The sequence below is a fragment of the Gymnoscopelus microlampas genome (genome assembly GCF_963454915.1).
Source record: "Gymnoscopelus microlampas genome assembly, chromosome: 14".
Lineage (NCBI taxonomy): Eukaryota > Metazoa > Chordata > Actinopteri > Myctophiformes > Myctophidae > Gymnoscopelus > Gymnoscopelus microlampas.
This window is the reverse complement of record NC_139951.1, coordinates 32577602-32602345: the sequence shown is the minus strand read 5'-3', so window position 1 is coordinate 32602345 and position 24744 is coordinate 32577602. Positions and strand designations below refer to the sequence as shown.

Here is a 24744-nt window from a genome sequence, read left to right as displayed (position 1 = left end):
TTTTCCTGCTCTTTCCCAATATCCTGTCTCTCTCTCAATACTGACTATCCACAAAGACAGAAAAAGCTAAAACTAAACAAAAAAAAAGTTAAACTGCTAAAAGGTTTGATAGAAACAATATTAAAAGATTAACAATGTGGGCGGTTCACTGAGTAAGAGAGCATATATAAATGAGGATGTTGTCCTTCTTGCAACTGACCCCAGTTCAAATCCAGACTGAGGCCCTTTAATGCATGTCATTCCACTGTACCCATCTGAAATTAGGGATGTTAACAATTAATCGATTAATCGATTAATCGAATTAATCGATTAAGAAATTATTCGATTAAATCAAACAATTAACAATTAATTGAAAAAAAATAAAAAAATGCAATGTTCAGAACCCAAGATATGATGATTTGAAGATTTTCTGCTCCATTCACTCCTTGTTTATTACTGAAAAAGGCTGTATCTCGGCTCCTAAGCACTTTTTTTTAGGATTTTTTTTATCTGAAATTAAGATTCTCAGATAAAAAAAAACGCCACTTATCAGTTAACCGGTTAATCGGTTGATAAGGTTATCAATTATCAATTAATGAATTGATCGATAATTTGCATCCCTATCTGAAATAAAAGCATCCACGCTTTACAAGTGGAGAAGCGACTGCCAATTCTAACGCAATTCTTAAGGGCCATTCACACTGTGAGCACTAGAACTATAACTTTATCTTTCACCATTGTATTCATTATAGTTGTGGTGACTTCAAACGATTTTTTGAAACTATATTTTTATAGTTATGGTGCTCGTGTGAATGGCCCTTTAGTCAAGGACAGTCTTATCTTCCTCAGCAAACTTGCATGCTAACACAACATCAATTGATGTAGTTTAAGCCTGTCATTACAAAGAGTTTTTCCAAACCATAAAATATATATATATGAACCTGTGGTGCTTGCAGCAGTCCTGTCCAAATGACCTCAGACTGGTATAATTATAACTTCCTATGGCCATGCCCTGTGATTCCTGAGTCATGAAAGTCCACTCCGGCTGCTACGCTGATGTGTCCAGAAGGCAGAAGTTAACCTTCTATTCTGTAGTAGTCACAGTACAGGATTAGGCCTATGACACAATCATAGGATACGCATAAGCAGGACATCAGAGGCCACCCGACTTGTCAATTGTGTGAGTGCCGAGCGGATGGCCTTCCAGGAGGAGACCACTTCGTTTAATTTTCATGTTATCCATTAAGTCTGTGTAAAGTCAATCAGTTGTGAGAGTCACAGTGAAAAATACTTTTTGACAAGTAAACCAAATGACAATGCCATGGGACAATTGAATTCCTATATGTACAGGTAATCAATTATAGAATTGATAGTATTAGCCGCAGGCTGACTGCTTTGAAACCTGTTGTGCCTGTCATTCAAGCTATCCTTGCGCGCACGCACGCACGCACGCACGCACGCACACACACACACACACACACACACACACACACACACACACACACACACACACACACACACACACACACACACACACACACACACACACACACACACACACACACACACACACACACACACACACACACACACACACACACAGGGATTCCCAACACTCGCTCCACCCTATTTGACAATCAGGACATGTCAAATGCAGTTACAGGCGTGCTTGTAATTGTAGCAACAATTTAAGTCTTTTGACTTTAACAACTTACACTTCAGTTATTTCTACTGATTTAATATGTATTGTATGTATACATAGGACCACAATGGAAACAAGTCCGACTCCCCAGGACTTTGTGTTATCCTTTTAGCTTTAATGTCTTAGAGTACCACGTGCCGTTTACATTTCTGACTAATAAATTATTCAGTCACTCAAATTGTTATAAAGTGTTATGATGATGCATGAGTTCTTATTATTAACTATAATTATACAGTGTTATAAGCAGATTATAACACCTTATAAGTAAGTTTATAATGCACTTTAGACATGGGATGCATAGCATCCAGTATATCTTAGTGTAGTCAATGTTTCACTGTATCAAGCTAACATTTAACATGCTTAGCTACAGCATTCTACAAAAAAAAAATACTGATCAAATGTACAAAATTACACAAAATTCTGCAAGATGAGTGTGCTAAACTAACACATCCAGGTGCCCATTACTGTGATCGGTAGGGCTAAATTGTACTTAATTATCAGCGCTTCTAGACTGATCAAGCCGTGATAAGTTCCCGTAGGTTTCTACGAGAATAGTATAGGCATTAGGCACAGTCATAATAGTGAGAATTGTATAGGCAGTAGGCACAGTCACAATAGTAAGGGGGAAAAGGGAAATGAGGAAGCTAACAGGGCAATAAAGAAGAAGTGTGTGGAAAGCAAGGCAATGGATCATTAATGCAAATTGAAAGATGAGTAGACTCACTGACAAGTCTGCAAAGTCATGGTAAATACAACTGAAAGAACAGAACTACTGTATGCTTAGGAGTATATGCAAACAAGAGCGTAATTTGGCTGAATCCAAAACAAAGAGGGCACATCATGTTTTGCATCTATGATATTATAATTGAGAGCAGCCTGGAAGCTGTCAGTAGGCCTTTCACACTGCATCTATTCTGCAGAGCATGCGTCTGAATCAGCACACAGCATACAAACCACATTGTGGTTTGAAACGCATGCCGCTGATGCAGAACTGGAAATCAAATCAGTGATGTTGCATTACAAACTAAACTACAAGATTGGTGGAAAAGCTATTTAATTTAAGTAACCCTGCTGATGGTGGTGGGCCTGAGGACTCCTAAGGGACTCCTTTCTGGGGGTTCCAGCCCAGGGTGCCCGCAGCTAAATGATTGATTAGAAACAAAACGGACCAGTCTGTCACTCTCAGAGTTAAAATTGACACTGGTGATGTTACTGTGGAGACTGGAGTCTCAGATATTAAAGAAAAAGCCAAATTCCTGGCATTTTGGAATTGGTATCCGTGGCCCATGATCAATACAAGCATTATTAAATAATGTGTTAATAACTTGACAGTGTGTTGGAGCACAAATCTGTGCTCTCCAACACACTGTCAAGTGTGTGTCACCTTGTGGCAAAGCGGGTGATTTGATCATCAGTCTCCATGGACGTTGTTACCCTGCAAAATAAAAATACTTCCTCGAGTACTTTGTGCACAAACCAGTGGTGGAAAGTAAACTAAGTACATTTACTCAAGTACTGTACTTAAGTACAATTTTGAGGTACTTTTACTAGTGTTTCCAGTTTTCAGTACTTTTACTTCTACTCCACTACGTCTTAGAGGCAAATATTGTACTTTTTACTCAACTACAATTATTAGAAAACTTTAGTTACTTTATAGATTTTGATTATTATTACAAAACCACTTCAGACCTACTGTATACACTTACTGGCTATTGTTGTGAGCTTATTGATCTGCTATTTAAAAACAAAATGTATACATTTTAGACATGATAACTTGTGAAGAGAGAGGGAGATTCTGCATAAATTCTGCATAACTGACTTTTACTTGTAACAGAGTGTTTCTGTATTGTGGTATTGCTACTTTTACTTAAGTAAAATATCTTAGTACTTCTTCCACCACTGGCTGTTATTACCCTGCAAAACAAAAATACTTTGAGTACTTTCTGTGCACAAAACAAAACCACAGAACAACAACCCACCTCCTCTGCGTGCTTCCTCAGCGCCTTCTCCCTCTCGTACTGGGTGACCAGCTGCTCGTTGTCCTCCTTCAGGAGCTCCAGCTCCACTTCGTGCTCCTGGTTGACGGCGAACACCGAGTCCAGGTTCTCCAGCACGGCCACCACCAGTGGCATGAGCTCCTTCACGACGTCCTCGTCGTACTGGCCGATCAGCCGCTCGAACTCGCGGTATATGGAGCCGGCCAGGCCGGACACCCGCTCGGACATCATCGCCGAGGACCCCGAGTCGTCCTGGTACAGGACGACGTCGTCGAGCTCCATTTTTTTTACTTTGCCTTCTTTCCAAGTTCTTTCTTTCTTTCTTATCTTCCCCCCAGCTAACCAGCTAGCCGCTGCAAAGCTCCAGTCCCAAGGCAAGCCCCGAAGCCCGCCTCCTTGTTTCTATCCAGCACCACAACTATATTCTCTTTCTAAAACATGGTTCTTCGCTTACCGTGTGTCTACGTCTGCCGCCGTAGCAGAGCCGCTGTAGTTGTTGTTAAACAACTTTTGTTTAGTTCCCAGACGGGAAACGGCTGACTTTATTTCGTTGTAAAGTGTGTTTGGGTGCTCCTCCTCCGCTTGGTCTTGGAATACAGTTTGTCCTCCTTTCCTTTCCTTTCTGTCTGTGTCGCCCTCTCTCTCCCTCTCTCTCTCTCTCTCTCTCTCTCTCTCACACACTCCCAACAGATGAGCTCCTGTGTTGTTGACGGGTCACCGTGACGTCATCGTGGACTAAAGAGAGCTGGGAGGGACATGGATCAGATGGAGCTAAATCATTCCCCCTGTTTAACCGTAGTGGTAACGCAGATGGAGCTAAATCATTCCCCCTCTAGACCCTCCAGAAAAACGCGGGCTAAAATCCTTGATTTTGCGGGATAAAATCCTTGATTGATGACGTATGCGGGGTCATCGCATGGGGTCAAATATGTGAAATATGCCAAAAGTTTCGAAATATGCGGAAAGTTGCGAAATATGCGAAAAGTTGCAAAATATGCGGGGTTTTGTGTGAAAAGTTGCAAAATATGTGAAAAGTTGTGGGAAAATGAGCAATAAAGAATTCAATCAATCTAAACTTATAAGACTGTATAAATATAGTTATAAGAAATCAAAAATACTCATAATGCGTTAAAGCAATAATCATAACACATTATAAAGCATATCATTTATAATGAGGTCAAGTATAAAAGCATTGTAATCGACTTATGTATGTAAGCACTTAGCACACATAAGTAGCCTACTCATTAAGCAATCATAAGTCATAACACATTAGGCAGCCTTTTATAAGACTTGGTCAAGTATCATAATACTTCATAGTTACTGCTCACTCACAGATTCTTTTTGGGGCCAGGATCATAGTTTTATTATAATTCTCATAATTGTAATACATTAATAATAATTATATAATGCATTATAATCACAGTTATAGTACATTACAATGTGATTATAACACATTATGATTAACACTTTAATTGGTCAGTGAGTGCTTTAAGGAAAGTAACCTAAATAGCATTCAATTTATGCATGATAACACACTTGCATAAATTACATTTCATGCAAGTTTTATGCAAGCACCCAGTGACCATTATTGTGACTTATTATCACACTATAATGGATTATAACAGTGATTATAATACATAACATTATTATAATGTATTACAACTATGGAAATTATAAATACACTATAATCCATGCAAAAAAAGGTTCTGAGTGTCCAGTAATTATGACATATTATAGTACTTGACCTTATAGGTCATTATAAAATGCTGTATACTGTGTTATGATTATTGTTTAATAAAGCAGAGTATTTATGAGTTCATAAAATATAATTATAGTGTTATAAGCAGATTATAAGTATGTGTTCATAATGCATTATAGACATGGGATGCACAGCAAGTGTGCAGTTAAGAGTGCCTGCCCACCACCACCGCGGAGTTTGTGGGTTCGAATCCCTGTGGTGCATCCAGCTTTGTCGAGTGTCTTATACGAACACAATTGGCCCGTTTTCGGGGGAGGGCCGCCGCCCACCGAGGCAGGGAGGGTGATATTTGTCACTGCAGGTACTCCTACAGGCTGGGCGGCACCTGTCAGCAGGGAGTGTTGGGGTATAGGACAAAGGCTCTATGACTACGTCCTCCCAGTGGGGGCTCCTCACTGGCAGGTGAGTCAGTAGGATACAATAGCAGTGCCAACAGCAGTGTGTGGGGAGGAATCAATTGGGAAGAAAAAGGGGTAAAAAGCACAAAAAAAAGGTTATGTACACTACACCACTGCAACACATTTGGTGATCCCTGTCTAATTGCCTATGATACGATATGATAAAGTCATTTCCCTCATTTTTTAATTGCTCTTTTTAATCTGTCATTTTAATGTTTTAACTTGAAGTCTTGCATATTTGTTTTATTCATAATTATATATATTATATAATTATATAAGACAGTTTTAGTATATACTGTTTAGCTGAGGCCTAGAATCGAACCTTAGCAAGCCCGATTCACCAACTCCAATACTCTCTAGTTTAACCACTGGCTGAACCACTTGGACCCCAGCATGCCTATTCTGGGGGGGAACATTCGTCAAAAATAGCAGATCTGTAAGCTCACCAGCTATTCTTGGCGAAGAGATTTGGTGTAGATGGGAAAAGGCAGTCCAAGTACAGTTGTAAGTAACTCATGTCAGTTTTACTAAGAATGGAGGTTTAAGTTAAGCCCTATATACTTTGTCGTACACTGAATAGCAAAAATTGCTGATCTACATGCTCACAATGCAATGTTTGAGGGATAAGGCAGGTTGCAAGCGGTTAGTTTTAGTGGTTAATGTGGTCATTTCTGGATCGTTTAAATACTGGTTCTTGGTGAACTATTACTTGAAAATATTTTCCAATCATTGACCCCAAAATGTGTGCCAACATTTTCAGATTAAGTCAAGCAATGTTACATTTTACATGTAATAAAAATAAATGATGCATTGTATTTATGTAGCACTTTTATCCAAAGAGCTTTACATTGTGTTACATTCACACAGTCGGCAGAGGAAACCATGCAACGCACCAACCTGCTCATCGGAGCAGTCAGGGGGTCAAGTGTCTTGCTTAGAGACACTTCGTCACTAACACTGGGGGCCGGGGATCAAACCCGAAGTGGCCACTCTGTGTTGGTGTTCAACTCGGCAGGTTGCATACACTGAATATTTAAAATATTCTTGTTACTATATTTACGACAAAGCAAGGAGAAGCACGCAATCGACCATGTTTTATTTGCATTAAGAAGTCCCTCACTCTTTTCAGGATGTGAAAATGATAGACATCACATTTGTATACCATTTAATTTAGATAAAATGACATATCTATGGCAGTTACACATTTTCCCACAAATCGCCTTGTAGCATTTAAGTAAATCTTACTTAATCTTTGACCCAATATTTTCATGCCAAAAAAAACTGTAAATATCATGCATGTATTCGGCTTACAAAAACTGCAAAACAATGTCCTTGCACAGAGCACAATTCAAACATTTTTTTCCTCCTTTGTGATGCATAGGCACTATTCACCCTGATTTCTCTTGAAGTCTCTTACATTCAACATGAGACAAAGACAACATGAACCTAACGTCAAGTCCACATTAGGAGGTAGAAGATGCCCTTATCCTCAGATCTTGGAGCAGACTTATATTAAGTCCTTTGCACAGATGAGGAACAAAGTAATGGCCACTGTTATCAGTGACAGAGGGAAGCTTCTACCAGCAATCCAGCAGTCACACAAACTAAACACGTAGAACACTGACCCTTACAGTAAAACTGCATCACAATCTAACTCTCAATCTAACACAGAGCACAATCAATAACGAGGGCATTGAGGATGGCTTATGCAATCACTTTAAAAACAATAAGCAATACAAATGACAATAGATTATATATAAATTATATAAAACAATATTAGTGCAACTCAACTTTAGAGTTCTTGAATGTCATCTTTTGTTGAGACAGGTTCATTCACAGGTGAACACAACTCTATATCATCATTCCTTCCCCTGACAATCATTTTCAGAATGTGTATGGTGTAAGAAAGCTGGTAGACCAAAGCCAAATAAAGCTGGGATCAGGTGCTTGGAACAGAGGCCTGGTTGATTGTGCATCCTAAATACAATCTTGACCCAGGCATGTAAGAGTAATTCAGCAGAGTGTCTCAGTCACAGAGAGACATAGGCTTGAAATAGGAAGGGGGTATCATAGGAAACAGAGGAGAGGGCATGAGGAGTTGGCCTATGTTGTACGTCTTTAGATGTGAGGGTGGCTGCTGCAGAGGGAAAAGGGCCTGTCGCTGGTCAGACTGTTGAGAGCATGGAGCACAGCATCGGGCATGTGATCGGCAAGCATCCTAGGACTTATCAAAATGCTACGGAACGCCATCTCACTGGACCACTCAGCACGGTACCTCACCTGGGTAAAACAGGATCTGGGAGGAAGGAGAAAAGAAGCAACAGTAGATTGGAAAACTGAAGAATGTCCTGCTCGTTAATACCACACCCTCTCACAGGCAAGTACACCTTGCAGGCAATTATAAGCTCACCAAGTGTGTGTGAGAGAGAGAGTGAGAGAGAGGCAATTGTGTGGCAGACAAACCTCCGTGGCGGTCCGTCCTCTGTGATGTGCAAAATGCGACCAGGGAGGTAGAGCGGTAGGTGGGCAGCTGTGTGGGCAGGCGAATCTTCTGAACCCAGGCTCTGATAGGAGGTTGAGCGGCGAATCATCAGTGACTCTTCGCCCAGCAGCGGCTGGCTAAGCTCCTCCTCCCTTCTATTGTCCATCTCAGTGGGGAAGTCATCTGGGTCTCCTCCAAACAGCTCGTACCAACAGCCCTGCAGCAGGATGCGATACTGGGAGTGGGCAAAGCCAAGATGACAGCGACAGAATTAAGGGATTAGTTTCTTGCAATGGAACTTCTTTTGGACAATGTGCAGTAGTATATTTAGTAGTACTATATGCCATGGATAGGACAGTGATGTCACAAACAAGTGGAAGTGAGTGTAGCCTTTATCTTCTAGGATCACTGCCATTAAGGCTGTATTTACTTTGTATCGTTTGACAAAAATTATGCATTTTCACCTGAAACCTGTTGAAAAGAGACACTTTATTCAGTTGAAAATATGTCATTTCTGTCGAGTGACGAAGTATGACACTTACTGCAGTTGTGGCATTACTGATCCTTTGTATTCTCGGTTAAAGTGTTGAATAGCTCTCACCTTGGGCTTATTGCAATTAGAAACCATTTTAAGTATCCTTCTCTTCAAATCCTCCACATTGGGAATGCTCAGCCTGGTTAAAGGGAGTACAATGGGAGAGAATGTTGCAGAAGAAAAGGCAAGGCACAACTGTGAGTTGCTCTCATTTTCTCTGCATATGTTGATAGCAGGGCAGAGCCAAATATAACCACTCCATCACTCAAGGGTCTATAATAATCTCGGCTTCACAGCACATTCATATTAGCCCTCTCATTCCAGGACTTTCCAGAACACACACACACACACACACACACACACACACACACTCTCTTTAGGAACAGAAGCATATCGTACCTCGGCACCAGGTCTTTTCCTAGCGCGACAGAGATCACAAAGTCCTTGGAGTAGTCAGCCAGGGCTTTACTGAAGTCAGACATACAATAATATAAAACAAAAGTGTAAAAAAAAGAAACATGTGGAAAATCCATTTAACATGGCAAGGCACGTCCAATATTAAATTATAAAGAAAATAGGTTTTCAGTGCAGTCCAATGTTAATTTATCCATTTTGACAAATGTACACTTCACGGTAATTTTCTCCTGCCAAAGCATTATTGTTATACTGCCCTGCTGTTCACAGTGACTGGGCAGCTTAGTAACAGAGGTGGGAATTTCTCTGCCAGTCCAGAGAATATAACTCAGGCATGCCAACTGCCCACATTTGACATGCCATTAAAGTCCCAGCTTATTCCTTTCTTACCTCATAAGGCCCCCTGGTGGAGAGAAGGAGTAGCACCGCAGCGTGGGGAAAGAATTGCGCAACAGGATGGCCAGCAGGGAAGCTGTACCTCCGCCCAGACTGTGGCCGGTGATGACCAGCTTATATTCCTAGAAACACAGGTACACATAAACACACGCTCATGCAACCCATAATTCTGACCAATTGCTTCTTAGCTTCCCCCCCCCCCTTTATCTGCAGAGAATACAACATGCCCAAGCTTACACATTAAGTTTTTTATATCTCCTTGTTCAATAATCGTGATGATGAGTTTAAGCTATGATGAAGGCCAAATAGCTCAATACTTTTTGTCTGATTTTATTAAAATATTGTCAAATATACCCAGGAAAAAAACACCTGACACACTACACAGAAGATAAACAAAACCTCTGCAGACTCAACTGTTAACTGTTTCACTGTCAGTTTGTAAACCACTTAAACTGTAGTCTCTGAGTCTCCCAGAGGTCTGTACTTTGTCCCCTCCTTTTTTCTCTCTACACCAAAACTCTTTGCTGAAATTAGCAGATCTTGTGAAATTGTTTGAATGTCATGCCTATAACATGGCTGAAATTCAGATGCCACGGTTAAAGTGGTTATTTCTGATTTCTGAGTTCATTTTAACATCTAACCACCATTAACCACTAATCTTGGGACAGTTGTACACTCTAATAGTTACAAATGGATAAATCAACACAGAGTATTTCATGGTGTATTCAAGTCTTACCGGTGCAATGGAGAAAGCTTGGTTCAGGATGCCATCATTGACCAGTTTTTTGTAGATGTACGTCGCTGCCTGAGACATGCCCTGAGAGAGTAGAGAGACAACATTACTCTATTTCCACTATGTTTGTGTGACACAGATACAAGGATTCTGCCTGACAGCAACGATATGATAGAAAAACACAAAGACAGATGGGTAAAAATTCAGCAGCAGGTCAGTAAATGCAGCAGCAGGTCAGTTCACCTTGTGAGCATAGCAGGTACCCGACACGCCGTCCACTGGTAGGTTCTCACATTCAGCGGACAGGTCCGTCAGGACGTCCTGCATCACACATGACGGGAGACACAATAATCAATTGACCAGAGTACACTGTCGAACGGCAAGCAAACGATGGCATGGCACTTCATAATGAGAGACGCGTGGATTTACAGTAAGGGGTAAAACTTTTGGGTTTTCTAGATCTGCAGGGGTTCTACACTGTAAAATCCTCAGGGTTCATTTATCCATTTGTAACTCCCAAGAGTATACGTAACCAGAGTTATCCGCAGAGTTACATTAATACTGCAGATTTACTGTGTACCAAGGTTATAATAGTTGACTATTCCACATCTAATTTTAGTTAGTTTTAAACACATTTGAGTTAAAGTCACACTGTGCAACTTAAAAGGGCAAGACCACTTTGGTCCATGATGATTGCCATCATCATGGACCATGATGATGGCTGGTAACAGGAAGTTTAAAAAAACAAAAAGTACTGGTTTGGTGATGTTTATATTGTCTGAATCAACTCTGTGTTTGTTTATGTGCTAAATGTGACTTAGAGAGCTGTTTTACCGTACAATGTAAGTCAATGAGGAGCATATTTCTATTTTTTTTATCAATGGATTATTTTTGATTTCTTGTCCACCTTTGGAGTGACATCATGGCAAGGTAACTACACAACCCAAACCTCTACCAAAGTGGTCTTGCCCATTAAGCAATGTTTTATATAATATTTCACTGGTACATTTTTCACAACCATTACACATAAATGTGCTTTTTGAAAGATTATTAAACACAATTTTTAGTGTTTGTCCCCGACAATGAAACAAAAATGTAAAGAAAATATGAAAAGCCCCAAACTATTAAGCCTTGCTGTGTAACTCACCCTGAGTGACAGTGTTCCTCTAACAGCAACCAGTATGGCTTCTCTCTTATGATCCAGGGCCACAAAGAACGGGATCTCGTAGATCTACGACAAATGTTTTTTTCATTCAGTAATCAGCATCAACCATATGAACCCTTGTGTATGTGGCATGTCATAATAGGCTGAACATTCTGTGAAAATAGCAGAATACAAGCTGATAGTCTATTTTAGGTAAAGAGATATGTTGTAGAGGGGAAAAGGAGGCAAGCACAGACCCCTGGTGGACCATGACCAACAACATACAGAATACACTGTAGGTGTATTCTGTACGTGGTTAATGGACAGGCTGTCAAATCGAGATTGCCGGACAGTTTCTCTCGTTTAAGTCTCAATCAGACTGTTGTCAAGAGAAGTATTGGAAGGAAAGAAGATAAAAGGGAAACATTATGCTGCTGGAAGACGGGGGAAGCAGAGAGACTTCTAACCTGGTTGTGAAAGCTGACATAGATGAAGTCTCTGTATTGCAGACCAGTGCTGAGCAGCATGGAAGAGAAATGACAGCCAAGGTGGTCCCCACCTACAATATCATACTCAGCTGCTCGAGTCCTACAGCTGGCACACACACACAAGAATGGAGTAGATTAAAAGACACAGGCTCAGAGAGTATTTGCTTTGAGTCTGCATGCATGTACATTTTGACAAAATTAACCAGCTTTTGTCATTCTCTTAACCAGCTTCGTCTTTTGGTTGATGGCTGGGGCTGCACAATATTACGATCGTTGTGATATATGAGATATGAACAGATATATTTATTTGACAATGAATAACTAAGGTAAATACATGGCATTCACTTAGTTTGCATATAAAGAAAGACAGAGTTTAATAATGCTGCCCTGTCTTGCCCAAATATGGAAGGATGATGGATCTGAGATTATGAATTCACAAAATGTGAAAAATAGTCCCCCCCCCCCCCCCCCCCCCCACACACACACACACACACACACACAAAATATTCAGTAGTCTGCTGCCAGTAGGCGTGCACAAGAAATTTGGCAGTGTTCACACGGTTGTCATTGTCAAGGCAGTCCAGGAAGGTCTATGCAGGGAGGGTTTGTTTCATGTTTGTTGGTCAAATTCATTGTATGGTGTGAGACCTAGGACATTGTTCTGCTCATGCTGGACAAAAGTTGCAGTTTCAGGACTGCCCTGCAACATCTCCGACATGCCTATTGAAAGGCACGAATGTTGTATTCTGTAACAATTTTGTTGCAGTCTTGCATGTTAATGGCATTAAGCACCTGGTTGAGACAGACAATGCGCTGCAATGGGTTCTGTATTGTTTACCTACAAACAAAGCAGTAGCTGAGTGATAGCAGCGAGTTCTGAAGAGTTTGGCAGTCCTACAGTAGGAGGTATATAATAAACAAATAAAACAAAAAATGTCTTGCGGACCGGCATCTTGGACCACAAGTGAATTGTCTGCGGGTTTGCGAACCCCTGTGTTAGAGTATTATTCATCCAACTGTTGGAAAGTGCAAAATAATGTACCTAATGTATGAGGTAGATTACACTGATGATTTTACTGTGTGCTGTATGCTTTCTGAATTCCTAAATATCATTCATTTGTTTTCAACAACCTGACATGTCAGTTTAGTGAGACCCTCAACAGAATGTCTTCAGAGGAACCGTACCAGTCTCCAGTGAGTTTGCAAGGTCCAGTGAGAGGGTTGGAATAGATGTACATGGGCCAACCATAGGCTGCAACAGCAAACTTCATACAGTGGGCTGCCTTCTCCAACTCTATCTCCAAATCTTCTTCCTATAAACAGTAACAAATATATAAAGATCTACAAATAGAAAGATGCATCAATTATTTAAAATCGTTTATGCTCATCTTGAATTACAAGGCCCACAACAATTCTTTTGGCTCACTTATTGTCCAGAGATCAGTTTGAATATATGTCTGCCTGCCTAAAAACTGACTCCAATACTCACGATGGGAGAGGAAGGGCTGTGAGCAAGAAGGTTGTCTGGATCTCTGCACTGTTCCACCTTATCCTGTTCCTGGTGGAGTAGAGCCAAACCAGCTGCTATGTCACTGGGAACCAGGTCTGTGTCCTGCAACACATACACACACCAAAATTATTAGTTTATTTAACCAACAAATCTGTAAAATTGTGTTTGCCACATACAATCTGGCAGGGGTCAGCCCTTTCAGGTTGATGATATCAAGAACTGAACATTCTGATTTTTATTTCACAATGGCTACTGGCCTATAAGACTATTAGAATTCAAGGGTGATATTTAGAGTTTACAAGATATGTAATTTGTTATGTGTTAATTGTAGTTAGATATTATTCTTTAAGAAATAATTCATTCCTCATGGAAAAAAGTATTTAAAAACGACTAATCAACTCACAAGGTCGTGGTCGACTAAGACCAAACTAACCAGTAAATAATGGATTATTCAACTTTGAGGGGACATGCTTAGGTTTTTTTTTATCAAATACATTAACATAAACATGTAAAGGCAGGTAAAACAAATACACGCTTACAGAGAAAAACCCGCTGACAAGCTGCGCGATGCTGTTGAATGCAGCTCTGTGGCTTTCGTCTTGCGGCAGGCAGCAGCACAGCAACCGCAGCCTGCTCTCCCACACTTTGATCGCCAATGAACGGGCTGTTGACAGGAACTGGGAGCCTTCGCTGCTCTCCATGTCTCGCACCCCAAGCTGCTCCACGGCAGCAGGTTGCTGACGGGGACTCCCCAACGGGTCGAACACAAACACCACGCCCACCCCTGTAGAGAGCAGCAGTATCCAGCTGGGGCGGGTAAAGCAAAAACAAAAGCACATGATCAAAGCGCTATCGATCAGAATCAGAGCCATGTCCCTAAATGCAAGATGTACCACGAAGGCAAAAACAACTGATGGGCATATTGTGAAATAACTGCACCTCATTCATTTCACATTATGTTTTGGACACTATAATTAACCCATTAAGACCTGAGGTGATTCTTAAAAATGTTTTCTAAATCTAACAGTTTTTTGAAAAAAAAAAAAAAAAAGTTCAAGATTTTTCAAAAATAGCAGATCTACAAGCTCATAGCGTGGCACTCGGTGCCGCGCTATGAGCTTGTATATCTGTTATTTTTGAATACCCAAAGAAATCTTAAGTGACACAGATGCGTTCCAGGTCTTAATGGGTTAAAAACAATTTGACATATATGTCAAATTGTGGGAAATCCAGGCATTTTCTATGGAATTCAATGATCATTGTCCATATCACAGCGAATACAAAGCAAGAAATAATGACACATTATTATTCCCATAAAACATAATAAGAATAAGAAATGTACAGATGTGTGACTGTGTCCCAAAAGACACAGATCATCAGCCCACCTAGCAACCACTGCTGCAATGACGGCACCCACTGCAGCAGGCTCACAGCCCTGGCTGTCATCAGACACCCAGATGGCCCCCAGACAGGCCCACACCAGCTCAGGGACATACAGCAGAGCTCGAATATAAACCAGTGCAGGGATGGAGCGCCGTGGGCCAGGGTTAGTAATGGTACCTGGAAAAGACACAGCGATTCATTGACAGCCTTCAAATCCTCCTTCACTTCATAATGGAGCCCCCCCTCGCTGCCGCTTTGCATAGAGCAGCGGTTCTCAAACTGTGGCAAAAATGTCAAGGACCCCCAAATTGATATGTATGTGGCTGCGGATCCCCCACCCCCCCAATCAAAATGTTCAAAAAAATAGCAGATGTATAAGCTTGTATATCGTGCTTGCATATCTGCTATTTTTTAATAGCCAACCTATAAAATATGGATAAAGTGGTTAAAATGATTCTGATGTTGTATTAATTAACACATTTTTGCTGGGGACCCCCTTGAACCCCGGACAGTACCCACTTTGAGAACCACTGGCATAGAGGTCATATTTATTTCTCAGCTCAAATTAGGATTAGGAGACGGCACATATACTGATATTTGAATAAGTTGTCAATGATTGATAGCTTAAATATCAAAATGCATACCTTGAGCGCTGACATACACAATAGCACATATTGACAGGATGATGAGCGCCAACAGGACCAACAGGACAACCAGATAGCTATGAAGAACTCCCCCACCAGGACAACCAAATTTGCCCTTATGAATAGTGTACAGAATGAAGGTTCCAATCCACCTGAAGAAGGAGGAGGGCAGAGAAAGACAATAATTCATTCATTCATTCAAGATCACTGTTGAAAATAGATTACATCTAGGAATTGGGAAAATAGAAGGCATACATATGAGATATAAAAGTTACAAATCAGACAACTTTAAAACAAAATTCTAAAAACAATTACATAATTTGTGGTGACCTAGTTTGGTCACCAGGGTTCAAGTCTGTGCTGATCAATGACTTTGATTATATTGTATTCTTCATTGTATCTTGACATTACACTCAGAACTCCTTCCTTTCATCCCTCAGTGTTTTTTATCTCTAATTTTCACAAAAGCCTTCCAAAAATAACAATAATAAAAGAATACCCACCAAAGTATACGGAAAAACAGTTCAAATGCGCCGGGGAACACAAGATCATCACTGGCGATTCCCCATCGCCGACCGAACGCCACCATCCCAGGCATATTGAGACTGATCTGTCCAACCCTATGGTCAAAAACTAGGTGATTGTTAACTCCACGTTGGCTAACAGGCCGTCAAACTGTCTTGACTCTTGAGCAAAGACCACGAAGCAACAAGCCAGCTAACAACACGCATGACTTAGTTGACAGACACATTTACACAAGTACATGTATCAATGGACTTGTCCTTGAAGATGTATTACTTGTCAGGACAAGTGGGACAATCCTTAATGTCGACCCCCTGGTCACAACATTTACATCTTGACTTCACACAGGCGTTGTCTGGGTTGCCTCATATGTAGCTTCATCGGCTAATGTAAGCTACTGTCTAACACTAACACTAAAGTTGCCATTTGACATTACATATGAAGAAATAAAAGGTATGATTTTGGCTGCCGAATCTGACGCCTGGTTGTTATTCTGCTATTATCATTATTCTCCGCCCGGGTCGGAAATTACACAAACATAATACAAAACCTCAGCTGTTGTTTTGTTTTGCTCGCAGTGGTCAGTGTTGCCAGGTGTTACGAGAGAAACAAGCAACCAGGTCTAAGAAAACAGGCCCAACATAAACTATTTTCATAGAATAATCTTGAAAAATAAAGGTTTTAATTTATGAAACATTTTATATACACAAATCTTGTCCCTGGCACATAATATTAAAAAGAATAAGCAACTACACTTAGGAAACACGCCCCAAAAAACGCAACCAGCAACTACCAATATTTAAAAGCAACTTTACAGAAAAAGAAGCCCAGTCGCTTATGATAAGCAGACATGGCAACACTAGCAGTGGTGTCCGGTCAGTCAACATGCTCGTGGGAAACAACACGTAGATTAGTTCCGCCTCAGCCAAGTAGACGCGTCTTGGTTGAGTAACCTTGTTTGACCCTAGAATGTAGTTTTATGTGAACCGATAACGAAGCTACACAACTTTGCTTTGTTGCTTCCAAATTACCACGTCACGTGAATTATGATGACACATTACTGCTTTGGTTTGTTTGTTTTTTTTAGTCTAAAGGAAGATAGCTGATTCACACATATACATTGTTTGATTTAAAATATTCAGTGGTGTAACTAAGAACATTTACTTACATACTATTATAAGTAACATTTTGAGGTACTTTTACTTTACTGGAGTATTTCCAATTGTTTTTACTTTTACTTCTACTCCAATACATCTCAGAGACAAATATTGTACTTGTTACTCCACTACAATTATTAGAGAACATTAGTTACTAGTCAGTTGCAAAGTCAGTCAATCAGTCTTTATTTGTAGAACACATTTCAGAGATCAGAGGACTATTTCGGTTCAGTCATAGAAAAAATCAAGCTAAAGTAATGCAGAATATGCTTCATATATCAAAGGATCCCCGATCCGATGCCAAATTTGACTGCAATACCTCAATGTGACCAGCAGATGGCACCCCGTGTGAAGCTAGTGAAACTATTTGGGTGAAAGTGTTACACATCCATTGGTCAGACTCAGAGGCTCATCATTTCATTAAATCTCGTTTCACCCTTACCTACTGTAATGGAAACGGGTCTTGCGAAATAAAATAGTGGATCATTTTTAAGTAATTCTTGGCGAGTATAAACATTTTAGGTGAAACCCCCATGGATCTATCCCAACAAAATGTTACTAATTTCTGTGCCAGAGAACATCCTGTCAAAGTTGCAGTTTAATGGTACATCATAGGACACGATTCAAAACCCACTCTTAAGTTTAGCACAGAATAAAACATCTTATGGCATTATGAACCACTTATTTTATTTATTGTTTACATTTTTAATCGTACAATTGAAGCATTGTATTATATGCAGATCAATCTCAACATTTCTCATCTAATTATTAAGGAGACCTTTTATTGACTCATCTAGACCTGTTACACCTATACGTTGTTCTACCTTTCAAGCTGGGAACGCCTCCATGTCATTTTAGTTGCTATATATCGCTGTTATTGGGCAGAAAGTGACATCGTATCTCCTTATTCTAACTTTGTGTTTTTTCGTAAATGAATGCCCTACTTGATCACACTACAGCGTCACACAAAAGCATCACATGTAGCATTCACATGTCGCTTCGCACTGCATTTCGAGCTGGTCTTTTGCCATTTTTGAATTTGAATCACAGTTTTGGACATGAGGGTTTCACCCAACAGAGACGATATATAGCAACAGCATTTTTAGAATCAGCCTCAGTTCTTAATAGGTTAATAAATCACTATAATACAACACCACACAAAGCTATGCATGTACAAGTTTCGTGTGTCTCTTCAGGCCATGCAAGCTCGCAAACCCTCTTCCACACACAGTACAAATGTAAGGTCTTTCCCCTGTGTGAGTACGCATGTGTAAGGTGAGAAAACAGGACTGTACAAATCCCTTGTCGCACACACTGCACTTGAATGGTCGCTCACCGGTATGATATCGCCTGTGAACCTTAAGTTCAGACGCAGATCTGAAGGACTTGTCACAGTCATCACATTTAAAAGGCCTCTCTCCAGTATGAATCAAATTGTGTCTCACAAGGGCGTCTTTGCCAACAAACCCTTTACCACAGTGTGTACACGGGTAACGCACTCCTTTGTGATAGAAGTTGTCATGTTTCAGAAAGCACCACCTGGAAGTGAAGGACTTTCCACAAGGAACACAGGAGTAAGACGATGTGGGTTTCTCCGGGACAGGTTGGCCCGGTTTGTGTTCGCGCTGCACATGCCTAGTGAGTGTTATACTGTGTCTGAATTTCTTTCCACATTCCCAGCAAAGGAATGGGTATTCTTTGGTGTGTTTCTTCTGATGCTCCAACAGGTCAGAGTATGATCTAAATCGTTTGGGGCAATGAGGGCACTGGAATGGCTGGTGACCGGTATGTTTCCACTCATGTCTGATGAAACGCTTTAAACTGACAAAAGTTGTCTGGCAGTGTGCGCACACAAACGGCCCGCTGGGATTGTGAGCATCGTTGTAATGCTTGTAAAGTGCCTTGAAAACTGGGAAGTTCCCTTCACACAGATTACACTGAAACGGTGTGTGCGATATCTTGTGCAATGCCAGGGCTTCTGAGTCACGCACCAATTTCATGCACACCTGACAGTAGAGCGGGTTGTGTGTATGTTTGTGGGATTCCAATGTTGATTTGTACTTAAACGCCTTATCACATTCATCACATTTGAAACATTGCTTGGGGTGATCAACTCTTTCTGGATCGACCTGCTGCTCATTGTAGCAAATGTTTCTTAAGTGGTACCTTAAAGTCTGCTGGCACTTAAACTCCACACTACAATGAGGACAGATGAAAGGACCATTTGACGTGGTTAGGTCCCGTTCAGGGCTGCAACGGCGTAATTTCTTGTGGGTCTTCCTTTCCACAGATGTCGAGTAAGAGCGGCCCTGGGTATTACTCTCTGATGACAAATCTTCTGATTGTTCTCCAGCCGTTTCTGGAACACTGGCAGTCGTCTCGTTTTCATCCACTTGAACACTTTCATTACATTTTGACAGATCTTTAAGACTCTGACTTGGACATTTGTGCTCCTGCAAATATCGCAAGCTCTTATACTTTCTTTTGCATTCAGAGCACGAATAGGACTGATGTGTCTTGTGTTGATTCATGTGTCTCTGTAAGAATTTGGCTCGACTCACCACCTTCCCACAAATTTTACATGTTCTCTGGTCCATGTTATCCTTTTTGGAGGAATGTGGGTCATTGGAAAACTTTTCAGGGCTGCTGATATTACTACAACTACTGCTACTGTCCCTTGACTTGACCATTTGTGATAGAAAAGTCTTCATCTTGAGCCCCCGGTTCTGTCTGACTGGTCGGGATTTTGAAGGCACAGTCATATCAACTCTTTCTAGCTTGACAAGGCAGTCCATTTCCTGTAGCTGACTCCTTTGTTGGCTTGAATGAGCATTTGAATGATCTGTGTTTTCACATTTCATATTCTTCCCCAAGCCATCCTCTGTGCTTTGTGTTGCCACATCAAGCATGTCCACTGGCCCATCTTCCACAGTTACCGTTATCATTGCAGCATCTTCGTCATTTTGTGCCACTTTGTTATGATTTTCAATGGGCTCAATGTCAATTTGTTCTGAAACAAACTCGGTATCACCTGATTTCACTTCAACACAGAACCACTCCTGGTCGTCTTCCTCACATTCGTCTTCTGCCTCACTTTCCCCCAGTTCCATCTCCTTTCCTTCAGATCCCACCCTTATCTCTGTGCAGCCTGTATACACAAATCCATCAATTGCATCCATATCTTCTTGCTGTTTGACGATCACCACCCTCTCCACTGGGGGGAGACACAGAGCTGTCATAATGCAGGTGTCCTCGATGAAAGAGTCTGGAAAGGGACAAGAAATTACAAGACTTTACTAAAATGGCATTGTTTTTACATATTAATATAGACACTAGAATCACACATGCTTAGTCCTAACAAGTCTAAGAATGTAAAAGCCCTGCAAAGAACCCCTAGAGATCACGCTGCTCCTTACACCCAACCGGGAGCAAAGTGGTTTGAATCAAACGACATTGCCATCTTTTCAGCCCCACGATCTCACTAGTGGAGCTACTGTAAATAATAAAAAAGAATGAAAAGAATCACAATCACAATCAGAGATGTTGCCACTACACATTATAATTGTGGTTAGTGGAGTATTTCTCCATGACAATGCGAATTAAACATGTTTTTCTTTCAACTAGACTGATTGCATAGACATGTGGCTTCTACAGGAACATACAGTATCAACCAGGAGCCTAGTGGTCATTTCACATTAGATTGTTACGACATTACAACTGATAATATAATTCTCTATGGAGAAAATGAATGGGATGTGGAGGTTTTAAGATATCTAGTTTGAAACCAAAGTGCTGGAAGGACTGACCGATCGACCAACCAACATGAGGATAAAAAAAACCTACCATCTTCTTCCAGCTGGCTGAGGTTGTTTTGATATTCCAGCAAAGATTTGAGCTCCTGAGGTTGAAATAATGTTGCCAAGCTTTCGTTCAAAAGAGACGAGGCATTGCTGAGCAGGGAGGCAACCTAAAAAATATACACAGTATATATGGAATTAGCACTTTCATATATGTAGAGTAGATGCAGCAAGTGCTAAATGTTTTAAAGGTGTTCTACATCTTTGCCTGCCTCTACCTGTTCAAAGTTTTGGGAAGGAAGCAGCTGTTCAAGTCTGGACAGAAAGTGCCACATCAGCTTCTGTATTGACTTATCATACATGGGGCCAAAGTCTTCATGGAAAACATCCTGAAACGCACAGACAAATACCCATACAAATAAAAATCTAACTAAGCAGAGTAGGACACTAACCAAAACTTGACAACATATCTGAATGCAACAATGAGCAAAATATGCAGCAAATGGAAAAATACTTAAAAATGAATTGTGCACGATTGCTAGAAATTCTCTGTGAGTTGACAAATTTAAAACACAAATTAAATGAATGGGGATACTTTTCTGTACATGTTAATATCATCATTTTGAATATAGTTTGTTCGATATTTCATGCATATTGGAAGCCACCCACAACCACTGACCCGGAAGAAGTTCTCTCTGTCCTCAGGATCTCTCAGCAGACTTTGTACAAGACCCAGAAAATGAGAATCCGACATTTCTAGATCAACATTATCAGCCTGTAGAAAACAAGTTCAAAAGGGTTAATGCCATTTCAATGTCATGTCATAACAGCATCTGATCCTTGTCACATGGCATGTCTTTGATGCTGGCTATAAAAATCATGCTTTTACCACTAAACCCCAGGGTCCCCCAGGGGTCTATACTCGGCCCCCTCCTTTTTTCCTCTACACCAAATCTGTTTGCTGAATATAGCCGATCTACAAGCCGAATGCTCAGCTATTTTGGTCAAATGTTTGACTATAACATGAAAAATAGGTACACTAGGGTTCATGCGGTTCACTGTACCAAGAAAAGTCAAATAATGATGAGAAGATAAAGCAATAAAACAAACAACTACACCAGAAATGAATGTCAACAAATACTAAGTAAGTAGCCTCAAAACCATGTGGCCCATAGGCCCTGTAGCGTGAGTCGGCTTTATGTACAAGTACACCGCCCAGCCACGATGTGCAAGTACTCCCCCTGGACATGCCGCTAGGATGTCGCAGGGACTTACCCCATTAAGACCTGGAACGCATCTGTGTCACTTTAGATTTCTTTGGCTATTCAAAAATAGCAGATATACAAGCTCATAGCGCGGCACCGAGTGCCGCGCTATGAGCTTGTAGATCTGCTTTTTTTGAAAAATCTTGAAAACATTTCTTTTATTTCTTTTCTCCAAAAACTTAGAATTTTTTAAAGAATCGCCTCAGGTCTTAATGGGTTAACCCCAACCCTTGATGCTGAATGCCAAGCGGGGTGGCATTGGGTCCCATTGTTATAGTCTTTGGTATGACACGGCCAGGAGATTGAACAAAACGCCCCAATTTCAGGGCGGGCACAACAACCATAACAAGGCCACAAGATATCTAAAATATTTTCAATTAAAAAAAAAAGAACATCACTAGAAGTTGGGATTAGACTCACCTCCATATTCCACAGTGACCTCAGGGTGTGCAGTCTGTCCAGATGTGGTTGAATAATCTGGGGGTCAGCAGTGGCCTCAGAGCGACACAACTCCAGGATCAACTACAACCAGAGGTTAATAGGATTAGTTACAGTATTAGAAAGAGAAATACACTGGTGAATACAAGTCTACAACTTCTGCAATATAAATAACAGTCACAGTGTGTAACACACACACACAAATTAATGATAATACTTATAGAGCTGGAGACTACATTTTTGGGGTCTTTTCTGTCTTTATTTCAAGTGGAAAGTGGTGATGGACAGGCAATAGGGAGAGAGAGATGGGGAGAGACATGCAGCAAAGATCGTCTTTAAACGGGACTCGAACCCGGGATGCACTGTCAGGCTACTTTAGAGCCTAGGTGCCCGGACCGCCAGGCCACGGTCCGGAGCCAACATTTTTTGCTCTCAAATAGTTTGTGTTGTGTGTGCAAAACTAAAAAAGGGAAAGGAGAGGTCGCACAGACTCGCAGCCACGATGCAATAAACTTTTTTATTTATAAGTTACCAACGTTTCGACATATTATGTCTTCATCAGGGTGGTGTGTGCAAAACTAAACATTACCCTCTTCAACTTATATCATTGAGATGGAAACCTTCATAAAATTAAGGCTTTTGCATACTATGCTGGACAAGAACTACTGCAACAGGGCTACCTGAAGTTCCAGTAGGCTGGACAACATGATGTAGCCCTGTACAGATAACAGACAAGTACCTGCTACATGAAAAACTGCATTAACGCCTCTGACAGTTGTTTGATATACATAATACTACTAGTCACAATGCTCATCAATTGATGGAATATGACACCATCCAAGTAACCAAGCATTCTGATGCTTCTGAAAAAAGGAACTGTGCAAAACAGCCTCATTTCAGGTTATTTCTCACCCGTGCTCTGAGACCCAGGATGAGTTGTCCCCTCTGTCTTCTGGAGAGCAGCTCAGGGACAGCATCTGTCACCGTGGACACAAACTCTTCCAGGACGCCATAATCGGACACCACTTTGTGCTGGACAGTCTGCCAGATGGCTGCTGAGACCAGCCGCAGTGGAGAAGCCAAGAGACGCAGCCAGGAGAGAGGAAGACCTAAGGAAGAACAAAACTCATAGTCATACTGTACTGCCGCATCCACAGCCAGGCAAACGATACAGGAGCAATACCACCAGACTCTTGAACAGTGTTTAGACTTTTTACCTAACAGCAATTAGACTGCTGAACAAGAGCTAAGTCTGGCGACACTGCACAGACTGAACTGAAATGTGTTTTAAAAAGGGACTCCATTTATATACGTGCATTCAGGACTCTTATTTTGCACTTTAGTCACATTAATTGTATTGCAGATTAGTCATATAATATGCACTTTATCTTTATGTCTCTCCTCTCGCTTTTTATGAGATGACTCTGTCTATATTTTAACTCCAATGATGATTTCACCCACCTTTCTTGTAATGTGATGTGCCAATAAAGATTGATTCTGATTCTAGATAGCCGTTAATTATGGTTGTCAATAACTCAATTATAACCAGTCCAAGTATTTTTCAAATAAAATAAATGAACAGCGTTAAGAAACACATCCCCAATGAATAATGTTCTCACAAACACGTCGTCGAGTGTTCCTACAGGGGGTGATGGCTGTGGCTGGCGTCATCTAGTTCTAAACTAGTTAAATGTGTTACTTTTACTCACCATTTACATACGAAATACATTCCTCCATCCTTTGCATTCAGCTAAAGTTAAATTACTGATTAGTTATATATAACAATAGTATTTACACTACATGCAACATTTGCCACAGTGTAGCAGTGCTGCTACCATCGATAGCGTATTTGTTGACTGTTCCGTCCGGTTAAACGCTCCTCCGAAACGCAGTGAATCTACAATCAGTTCCGGGCATGGAAAACCCAAGTCGTCTCAGAAGGACAGAAGGTCACCATTATCAGTAATGGAAAAAGTACTCACATTTCTTAGTTAAGTTAAA

The 24744-nt window shown here is 40.8% G+C and overlaps 3 protein-coding genes across 6 annotated transcripts in view; all 3 read right to left on the bottom strand.

Annotated features, from left to right (window-relative positions):
- Positions 1–4333, bottom strand: part of spag9b (sperm associated antigen 9b) — a 46014-nt gene extending 41681 nt beyond the window's left edge. For all 4 annotated transcript variants that reach the window (XM_084077514.1, XM_084077515.1, XM_084077516.1 and 1 more), the window contains exon 1: positions 3661–4333. In XM_084077514.1, coding sequence (XP_083933640.1) covers positions 3661–3960 — 300 coding nt within the window. In that variant the 5' untranslated portion in view covers positions 3961–4333. The remainder of the gene's footprint in view (positions 1–3660) is intronic.
- Positions 4334–6914: 2581 nt separating this feature from the next.
- daglb (diacylglycerol lipase, beta) lies at positions 6915–16671 on the bottom strand. Its single transcript, XM_084079380.1, has 15 exons — positions 16068–16671; positions 15565–15716; positions 14923–15097; positions 14077–14344; positions 13517–13639; positions 13213–13340; positions 12007–12133; positions 11543–11626; positions 10639–10716; positions 10399–10479; positions 9657–9784; positions 9252–9320; positions 8919–8991; positions 8299–8552; positions 6915–8131 (listed from the first exon to the last, which is right to left on the bottom strand). The coding sequence occupies exons 1-15, from the start codon at positions 16160–16162 to the stop codon at positions 7954–7956; spliced, it is 2013 nt and encodes a 670-aa protein (XP_083935506.1). The 5' UTR covers positions 16163–16671; the 3' UTR covers positions 6915–7953.
- Positions 16672–17545: 874 nt separating this feature from the next.
- On the bottom strand, positions 17546–24589 carry LOC311060412 (uncharacterized protein). Its single transcript, XM_084078591.1, has 7 exons — positions 24453–24589; positions 23656–23852; positions 22726–22827; positions 21720–21815; positions 21319–21429; positions 21087–21210; positions 17546–20508 (listed from the first exon to the last, which is right to left on the bottom strand). Exons 1-7 carry the CDS (start codon positions 24487–24489, stop codon positions 18407–18409), a joined length of 2769 nt encoding a protein of 922 aa, XP_083934717.1. The 5' UTR covers positions 24490–24589; the 3' UTR covers positions 17546–18406.
- Positions 24590–24744: the final 155 nt, after the last annotated feature.

Coding starts and splice junctions, on each gene's coding strand:
- LOC311060412 (XM_084078591.1), bottom strand. CDS start 24,489: ATGCAAAGGATGGAGGAATGTATTTCGTATGTAAATG. Junction 21,430..21,719: donor ACAGAGAGAACTTCTTCCGG/GTCAGTGGTTGT, acceptor TGTGCGTTTCAG/GATGTTTTCCATGAAGACTT. Junction 21,211..21,318: donor CTTCCCAAAACTTTGAACAG/GTAGAGGCAGGC, acceptor TATATTTTTTAG/GTTGCCTCCCTGCTCAGCAA.
- daglb (XM_084079380.1), bottom strand. CDS start 16,162: ATGCCTGGGATGGTGGCGTTCGGTCGGCGATGGGGAATCGCCAGTGAT. Junction 15,098..15,564: donor TGTGTATGTCAGCGCTCAAG/GTATGCATTTTG, acceptor TGTCTTTTCCAG/GTACCATTACTAACCCTGGC. Junction 12,134..13,212: donor TGCAAACTCACTGGAGACTG/GTACGGTTCCTC, acceptor TGTGTGTGCCAG/CTGTAGGACTCGAGCAGCTG.